At 35.0% G+C, this 10,078-nt stretch overlaps 1 protein-coding gene across 1 annotated transcript; it reads left to right on the plus strand.

The window, feature by feature from the left end:
- The first annotated feature begins 940 nt into the window (after window positions 1-940).
- On the plus strand, window positions 941-8,575 carry LOC108710326 (olfactory receptor 1G1). The gene is made up of 3 exons (XM_018251464.1): window positions 941-955; window positions 3,723-4,455; window positions 8,526-8,575. Exons 1-3 carry the CDS (start codon window positions 941-943, stop codon window positions 8,573-8,575), a joined length of 798 nt encoding a protein of 265 aa, XP_018106953.1.
- Window positions 8,576-10,078: the final 1,503 nt, after the last annotated feature.

The following is a 10,078-nucleotide window of genomic DNA, read 5'->3' on the forward strand; positions in this document are numbered from 1 at the left end:
CAAAGGCGGCTGCTACAGGCAGAAGCACGAGCTTGGCATCAGTTCTAGATTTAGGATGTCAACTGTTACACAGATTTATTAAGATTCAAGCTGTTTTTTCCATAATAATTTCAGTAATCGAGTTGTATTTTTTACATTTTTACATTACATTTAAAAAAATAAAAAAATAAATATTTGAGATTTTTTATACCTCAACCCTGGAAATAGCTTCAATCCGAAAATACACCACCTAAAACCTGTCAAAGTTCTATAGCAGTCATTGGCGGAGGTCCTTGGAACCATATTAAGAGGTTAACAGCCAGCTTGATGTTTGAGTTTTTTTTCGGAGGGCTTTGGCCAAAAACTCGAATAGAGTGATTCAAGTTTTTTCCATCGAAAACTTGATCAATTCAAGTTTTCGTGTTGCGGGAATGGAACTTGCAGAATTAGGTTTTTGCCATTCAAATTTTTTCTTAATTAAGATACCATTCCCGTTTTGATGTAATTCGAGTTCATTCGAGGTAAAAAAAAACTCTAACATTCGGCCTTTGATTAATCATCCCCTAGATCCAAGACATTAACATTTTTACAGGAACTTGGTAAAGAAATATGGAAATAATTAAGATTTAAAAAGAAATATAATAAAAGGACACTGTTGCCCCTGTTTAGCACCTCATTTACCAACTGATATTACATTACAAGACCTCCACCAAACTTTGCCTTATGCCTTTCATTAAACTGAGAAAATACATTTTATTAATGAAGGAGACACACTATTTTTATTAATTAGACATCTAATAGGAAAAAAGTCCCTTGGCTCTATTTATAAGTTAGTTATTACATGGAGAGGGTTAAGTAACACCTCCTTCAGCCTTCAGGGATCATCCCCACAGGAGAAAAAAGGTAAATATATTGTTGGAAACATCCATATCTCTCTTTCAAAGCAGATCACTTCGTGAGGATGACACGTGCCCAGGTATGGTTACTTATTGCTTCTTAACTCACATTGAAATATCCATAAACTATAACAATGTTTCACAATGGGCTTTTAGGTGTGACAACGATTTTAACACCAACAATGTGAATCTCCACCATTTCTGCAGCCTCTAGAAGTGTGAAAAATATTTTTATGACTAGAATGCAAGCATTTTTATTTATTAAAATCCGAATGTTAAGAAAACTTCATTTTTAGAGGGAAAACTTCATTTTTAGAGGGAAAAAAACTTTCAAATTGATCAAGATTTATTATTAGTGATGGGCGAATTTGTGCTGTTTCGGGCGGAATTCGTGAAACGGCAAAAAATTCAAATTCAGAGCAAATTCGCTCCTGGCGAATAAATTCACCCATCACTTTTATTTATTATACCCCGATGCTGCAAAAAGGCACGAATCCAAAAATCCACCATCTCAGACGTGTCGTTCGAGGTCATGTATAAGTCAATGGGAGAGGCATCTGAGAGAGGCAACTATCTCAATTTAAAGTTTTCATGGTCTGTGCTGGGGTTAGCTCAAAAATCTGACTATAAGCTTAAATTGGGCGTGGAAGTTTGGTTGTGTTTTTTTTTAATAAATAAGATAAATAAGGATTTTAGTAAAAAAAAACCCTCAGTGTTTACTCAACAGTGAATATAATGAGAGGGTTATGAAAACAAATGAGCAATGTTTTATTATGTATTGATTTTATTAGCTTTTGTATTTATTGTCAAAACAAACAGAAAATATGTAATCTGTTTTATAATTGTTTTGCTTTCTACATAAACACAGCCACACACAAAATACAGAAAATAAAGACTGCTAGGGGCTAATGATTTATTCATATGGTGATGCATTTCAACCAATACCAAAGTATTGCCCAATAAATGTATTTTACTTCTAATATTATTATCAAAATTATTCAGTGAAGACTCATGACACTTCGGTAGTCTCTCTTGCTTTGTTACTCTCTAGTCGAACATCAATAATTATAACTCCCCTTTCCATCAACAGTTGCTCCTAGAACTTGAAATGTCTGATCAGTAATGTGGATATTATCTTTAAAATAGTCTGCAGCATCTGGTCACCCACCCTGTAAAAAGACATGTCCTGGTAAAAGGGCAAGGGATATATCATGAACACTTGGGTGGGTTCACTACTGTTTGGGTGTAGTTAAAATAATAGTTAACATTTCAATAAACTGCTCATATCATAATTACAAAGACCATTCTAAAACAATTTGGGACATAACATATGTTGTTTTATTTAACTAGACAAAGTTGCTATATCTTAAAATGGTAAATAATACAAATGTCTTTTTTGGGGCCTCTTAATAGTTGGGGCACAAGCAGTTTGGCAGAACAATCAAATAATAAAAGCATTGTTTTTTTGAGTTCACTTGGCTGTGATCATTCTCTTTGTAATATCCTTGCAACACGATCTTGACAAACTGGCAATCTGGGCAGCTAAGTGGCAAATGAGATTCAATGTTGATAAATGTAAAGTCATGCACCTGGGATGTAAAAAAATCCACTTATACCCTTAATTGGGCTGCACTAGGCAAATCCATAATGGAAAAGGACCTTGGAGTCCTTGTAGATAATAAACTTGGCTGTAGCAAGCAATGCCAGTCAGCAGCATCAAGGGCAAATAAGGTCTTGAGCTGTATTAAAAGGGGCATAGAGTCACGGGAGGAGGGGGTTATTCTTCCACTGTATAGAGCACTGGTAAGGTCCCATCTAGAATATGCCGTACAGTTTTGGTCTCCATCACTTAAACAGGACATTATTGTATTAGAGAGGGTACAAAGAAGGGCAACTAAGCTGGTAAAAGGTATTGAAAATCTTAGCTATGAGGAAAGACTGGCCAAATTGGGGATGTTCACGCTGGAGAAGAAGAGCTTAAGGGGTGATATGATAATATGTATAAATATATAAGGGGATCATATAATAATCTCTCTAATGCTTTATTTACCAGTAGGTCTTTCCAGCTGACACAAGGTCACCCATTCCGATTAGAAGAAAAGAGGTTCTGCCTAAATATTCAGAAGGGGTTTATTACAGTGAGAGCTGTGAAGATGTGGAATTCTCTCCCTGAATCAGTGGTACAGGCTGATACATTAGATAGCTTTAAGAAGGGGTTGGATTGTGTTTAGCAAGTGAGGGAATACAGGGTTATGGGAGATAGCTCATAGTACAAGTTGATCCAGGGACTGGTCCGATTGCCATTGTGGAGTCAGGAAGGAATTTTTTCCACCTCTGAGGCAAATTGGAGAGGCTTCAGATGTTTTTTTTTTTTTGCTTTCCTCTGGATCAGTGATCCCCAACCAGTAGCTCATGAGCAACATGTTGCTCTCCAACCCCTTGGATGTTGCTCCCAGTGGTCTCAAAGCAGATGTTTGTTTTTGAATTCCATGCTTGGAGGCAAGTTTTGGTTGCATAAAAACCAGATGTACTGCCAAACAAAGCCTCCTGTAGGCTGCCAGTCCACATAGGCTCTACCAATAGCCAATCACAGCCCTTATTTGGCACTACCCAGGAAAATTTTAATGCTTGTGTTGCTCCCCAGCTCTTTTTACATCTGAATGTTGCTCACGGGTGAAAAAGGTTGGGGACCCCTGCTCTGGATCAACTGGCAGTTAGGCAGATTAAAAAAATAACTAAAAGGTTGAACTTGATGGACGTGTGTCTTTTTTCAACCTTACTTACTATGTACTTACTTACTAATATCCATTGTTCTTAATATAATTTTCTATATATTTTTAATCCTAGATGAAAGGTGATGAGAAATCAGAAAACTGGACTGTCAGTAGTGAATTCTACATTTTGGCATTTTCTACACAACCCCAGAGTCAGGTTGTGCTTTTCATCGGAATCCTAGGGATCTATTTAATTGCAATGATAGGAAATATGATTATTACTATGCTGATACTCCTGGTTGTTCAGTTGCACACTCCTATGTATTTCTTCCTGTGCAATCTTTCCCTGCTAGACATGACTTTTGTCTCTGTTACGCTCCCGAAGCTGCTGTCGATTACACTGAAGAATATAGGAACTATTAGCTTTAATGCTTGCATAGCACAAATGTATTTCTTTATCTCAACGGCAAATATAGAGTCGTTTCTTCTGACTTCCATGGCATATGATCGCTATGTTGCAATTTGCAATCCTTTGCGTTATCCTTTAATCCTGACAAAGACATCAATGCTTCTGCTGTCTACTGTGTCCTGGTTCCTCGGTTTTTCAAATTCATTCGTGTTAACGCTTCTTACATCCAACCTATCCTTCTGCAGATCCCATACAATTCAAAATTTCTTCTGTGATCTCAAAGCCCTTTTAAAGTTGTCCTGCAGTGACACCACAACTATTGAAAGGATCATACTAGTGGACAACTTTCTTATCGGTTTCATCCCCTACATGCTCACTATGACTTCTTATGTGTACATTATCGCGACTGTATTAAAAATCCAGTCATTACAAGGAAAACTTAAAGCCTTCTCCAATTGTACCTCTCATCTTACTATAGTTCTGATTTACTATGCCATTGGGATATGTTTATATACAACCCCAGATACAGAGAATTCTCTGCTTCAAGATGGCATTCTCTCACTGATATACATTGCTTTAATACCAATGATAAATCCAGTAGTGTATAGTCTAAGAAATAAAGAGGTGTTGGGAGCTTTAAAAAAAGTTATGGGTTGGCAGAGAAAAAGTATGCTTAGCAAAAACAATTTATTTCAGTAACAAACTCTTGATAGATGATAACTTTAGTACAATGTCACTTTGTTATTGGTGTTGTAGTTTCAGTGCTTTGAAATAAAAACATCACAGGCAACAAAATCCTATATGTATAATTTGTTACTGAAATTGTTACTGAAATAACAGTATTTGACAGGGGTCTAAGTACTTTTGCAAGGTACTTTAAATTGTTACAACACAAAAGGCCACACAACCAATGACGAATAGTGATGGGTGAATTCGCAAAACGGCGGAAAAATTCACGAAAATTCTCGTTTTTGACGCCGGCGTCCGTTTTTTTGACGCCGACGCCCATTTTTAACGCTGGCGTCCATTTTTTGGGACGCCGGCGTCAATTTTTTTTTTGACGCCGGCGAACTTTCGCCAGCAAATTTTCACGGCCGTTTCGCGAATCTATCGTTCAAATTCGCTGCGAATTCGCACCTGCCGGATAAATTCGCCCATCGCTTATGACGAACGGAGGATTGCACAAGACTAAACTTCAAATTAAAAAAAATTACAGTTCCTGGGCAAGATTTTCCTATACCATCATTGGGAAGCAATTTACAGCATTCCACAACATGTTGATCGATTGTAATCTGAGTCAGTAACACCTTCATACAAATTAGAGAAAGAAAGCAAGAGAGTAAGTCAATTTTTCTAAAATATTTCTATTAAACAAACTCAAATAAAATATACATTTAAGGTGTAGATAGTTATTTATGAAAGAAAAACTATTTTAAAAATTAAAAGTTGGTCAGTTCCATGGTCTTTTTATGAGTTATGTATCACATGGAGATACTGTAGGTACTGTATGTAATATTTTATTTATTATATTATTAAGACTATGTATATACTATATATCTCTTCGAAAACAGCTTCCTCCGTGAGGATAGTAGGTACACAGATATGGTTTTAACTTCTTCTAACAATGTACTGAAAGAATTGCAAAATGTAAATATGTTTGACTGCTGAGTGATTTAGATGTGTTAAGATGTTTTTGCAAATACATTTGTACAAAATAAGTAGAAATCTGAAATGTATAGCAAAAATAAGAATATACTGTAAATGTTTTGTAGCTTTCATAGTCCAAACTATTTTCTGCTGATCTGCAAAATTGGTGTATTCAACTGCCACAAGTAAAGGAGAACAATGCCACACATATGATATAAATATGATGTTGCACATAAGCTAAGGGCTAAATTAGTAAGAACCGCTCAAGGACTTTTTTCTTTATAAAACAGAACATGCTGATTATTCCATATGGTTTGATTTATTGATCTGCTGGAAAATGATCTTAGATCTTTTTAAAACTTTCTCCAAAAATTGTCCATACCCTTCTCCATTAAATTTGACAAAATGTCCAATTCCTGGAAGTAGAGAGGAATCCCAATGGCATTGCTCCTTATCACTGGAATCCCTTCCCTGAATACCTCTGTAAGGAGTGCTCTCTCAATCTCTTCAAGAAAAACACAGATTCTAGAACATTACTGTAATCCTGGGATGCAAGAGGCAATACCTAAACCTTGTACATGTTTGTCCTCCCATTTGTGTTATCCACCCACTCAGACAGTAAGCTCTACAGGACAGGCACCTCATTCCTACCGTCTTACTTCTCACATGGCACATGAGCTCTGTGTACTTATTTATATGTATTGCATTTACTATGTTACTTGTCCTCCCTATGTGTACTTGTATATATTGTAAGATTGTACACTGCTTCATATCCTTACAGTGCTTTATAAATAAAGTTATACATACATAAATAAACAATAATTCATCTTAGTTACTCAAATACACAGATTCTGGTGCCATGCTGTCCCATAAGGGTTTAATAATCAAACAGTGGATATAGTCAACTTGAAAATGTCCTGTCCCAAGTATCAGACCCTTCAAGTGCAATGTAGGCAAGCTACAGTAGTCCCTAAGTCTGTACACTCAGATCCCTACTCAGGGGTGGCATAACAAGGACTCTAATCCTTTTAATTCTCCTTGGTGGAATTTAGGCTGCTTACTAGCTAACCTGAACCTAACTCTCAATCTTAAAGTGAGCTATAACAGAACTATTCTTGCACTAACTTCACTTACTGGGCCTACCGTTGCCAAGGCACTATCCTGCACCCACCTTCCAGTAAAGTGAAATCTCAAGAAAGAAGCAGAGTGTGTGTGCTTCCCCAATTGAACTGCCAGGAGAATACTTTAACACGGTAAAAGGAAGAGCTTCCCATCTATAACCAAGGACCCACTTAGCTGTCTAAAATTTAGGGGACTGCCTGAATAAAGACTTACTAAAACTTAAGTCCCCTACAAGGCTACACCTTTAGTTTTGAGAAACGTAATTTTTATTTTTATTTTGCACATACTGTCCAAAGCTATTGTAATATTAAGTTCTACAGATAGTTAAGTATATGTATAAATATATATAATTTATGGCATAAAGGACTTTTTTTGGCCCATACTTAATCTTCTCTAGATCCAAGTTATATTCCTACTGGAGTTAATGTCAATCGCTGGTGGTAAACATATGCATTGTGTCGTTGTTTTTTCAATAAAAATTAAAAACTCAGTCTCTCAAAGGAGACCGAAAGTTGATGCATGCAATAAACTTTTTTTTTTCTCCTTATTAAGTCATGTGAGTGCCTTGCTTTATTGAGCAATATGTATCTTATTTTGTCCTATTTTGCCATGTGCACCAAGGTTTTCTTGTTGTGTGTAAAATTATTGGTATATTAGCTCAAATTAAAATTTGTATTTCTTTTTTTGTCAAGAACTATTTTACAGACAGCATCATGTGCATTCCAAATAGGAAATCATACAATACTCTCAAGGTTTAATCAATGCAGGTCCCTATAGATATCCAGCAATATGCTACATATATATATACAGTATAATTAGAGAGTGAACCTAATGTGGTTGCATAAAATGTTATTAAAGCTCTGGCAGTGTTTTTGAATATTCCTCTATTTAAATCTAAATGTGTTTTCATATATATTTTTGCTGCAATATGTGCAATATTAAAGGTAAGATGAACATATTTAAAATGACAAATTGCATAGATTAAAATAAAATATATATATATTATATTGTTCTGTGTTAAATCTTGCTTGATTTTGCCAAATGTTATATTTACAACATATTTTCTTGTTAATTCTCCTATTAACATCCAATATATGAAATTAATAAATGTAACTCCTGGAACAACTGAGTAAATTTGCCTGTAGATATAGTTTCACAAAATTATTGTGCAACACCTTAAGTTCAAACATCAGTGATTTGTCCGCTAAAAGGTAGCTGTTAAGATTGAACTATTTTGAAATAGATCTAAGTCAGTTTTTCAGAGAAAAAGTACTCCATACTTACAAAACAATGCAAATGTATCTTTCATAGCCAGACAATAATACAGACATCACTACTGGAATGTAAGTCATAACATTCCAATGATTCTGGCATTTTTTTTAGATTTTTTAGTTTAATAAGTTTCATTTTTGTTAAAAAAAATATACTGCAGGAAAAAACTCAGAATTTAATAAATAAAAATTCACCCACTTTCTTTTCATTCCTATGTAGGAATGTGTAGATCTTGGGTGAATTTTTATTTATTAAACTCAAAGTCAAATTTTGATATATTTGCCCTTAATGTATCAAATGGGGATGTTTTTTAGAAGGTGCGGGTAGAGGGTACAATTCCACTGTGTTAAAGGGGAACTATCTCAAAAACGAAAATGTAATATAAGTTTCAGCACACTGAAATGAGAATCTTTCTAAATACAATAAATTGAAAATTCTGTACCGTTTTTGAAATAATTAAGTTAATCTCCACTATTCCTTTCTTAGTATCTGTTTCTCCCTATTCTTTCCTCATTCAGGAGCTGGTTGTCAGATGAATGATCCAATATATATTATAGGTGGGTTCCTTTTGCCTAGAAGATATATTAAAGCTCACTCTATTAAAATCACCAGAAATTCTGATTGATATTGAAAAAAAAAGAAACAATAGATATTGGCAGTGGTATTAATTTTATTAGGGAAGGAAATGGTACAGTCAAAGATTATACTAAGGCACCATACATGCTATAGAAAGTAATCATGAAAGGCCAATAGGACAACCATAGATCTATTTAAATCCAGTCATCAGCAGGTTCATTTGGTAGCATTTATGAATATTTGATATTGAACAGAAATTGTCCAAAAAGTTATTACTGTACATTTAAATGAATTTCTATAAAGTTCTAATGTCCAAATAACTGGTTTTAAAATAAAATTCAACTAAAAATGCTTATTTTTATGCTACTATTTATAACAGATCAAATGTCATATTGGTTTCGATTACTAAAATATGTGTGAAATTTGTTACTGATAACATGTCTGAAAACAACACTCTACTAACTGAATTTACGCTCCTGGCATTCCCTGGCTTTGCTGATCTAGAAATTCTACTGTTTATTGTGATTGTGTTGATGTATCTGTTGGCAGTATTAGGAAATTTGATTATTGCTGCCCTTATATGTTTGGAACCCCAGCTGCACACGCCAATGTACTTCTTCTTATGCAACTTAGCATTCCAGGACATTGTGCATGTTTCATCTATTCAACCAAAGTTGATGGCCATCACCATAACAGGAGATCACAACATCTCTTTTCCAGGATGTATCTCACAAATATTTTTGTTTGTATTCTGTCTTGATGCAGAATTTTTCCTGCTCCCTACAATGGCTTATGACCGATATGTGGCCATCTGTGTTCCACTGCGCTATTCTGTCATCATGAATAAAAGCATTTGTGCCTTACTGGCCACTTTAATTTGGTTATTGGCTGGCTTAAATGCACTGATGTGTTCTTCACTAATATATAATTTATCATTTTGCAAATCCAATGAACTCAACCATTTCTATTGTGAGTATAAAACCATACTTTCTCTTTCATGCAGTGATGTCACAATCAATCTAATTATAATATTTGTTGAAGGTTTTGTAATTGGATTATTTCCATTCATACTAATCCTTACATCTTATATATTTATCATTTCTGCTGTTTTGAAGATCCGCTCTACAGAAGGACGTCTCAAGACCTTCTCCAGTTGTTCCTCCCATCTTATAGTTGTTATGCTACTGTATGGGACCTGTCTTTCTTTCTATATCAAATCACAATCTCAACATTCCCAGGACAAAGTTCTTTCTATGGTCTATGTGTCAGTGGTCCCAGTGCTAAATCCTCTAGTTTACAGTTTGCGAAACAAAGATGTTTTGAAAGCCTTAAAAAAAATAGCTGGTATTACATAGAAAATAAACCAATTTTCACATCACTGTGTTAATATAAGCAACGTCCAAGCCCTCATACTGGTTCTTTGTGGCTAAATTGCTCATATATGTGGACCATTTTGTGCTTTA

This window comes from Xenopus laevis, chromosome 3L (genome assembly GCF_017654675.1).
Source record: "Xenopus laevis strain J_2021 chromosome 3L, Xenopus_laevis_v10.1, whole genome shotgun sequence".
NCBI lineage: Eukaryota > Metazoa > Chordata > Amphibia > Anura > Pipidae > Xenopus > Xenopus laevis.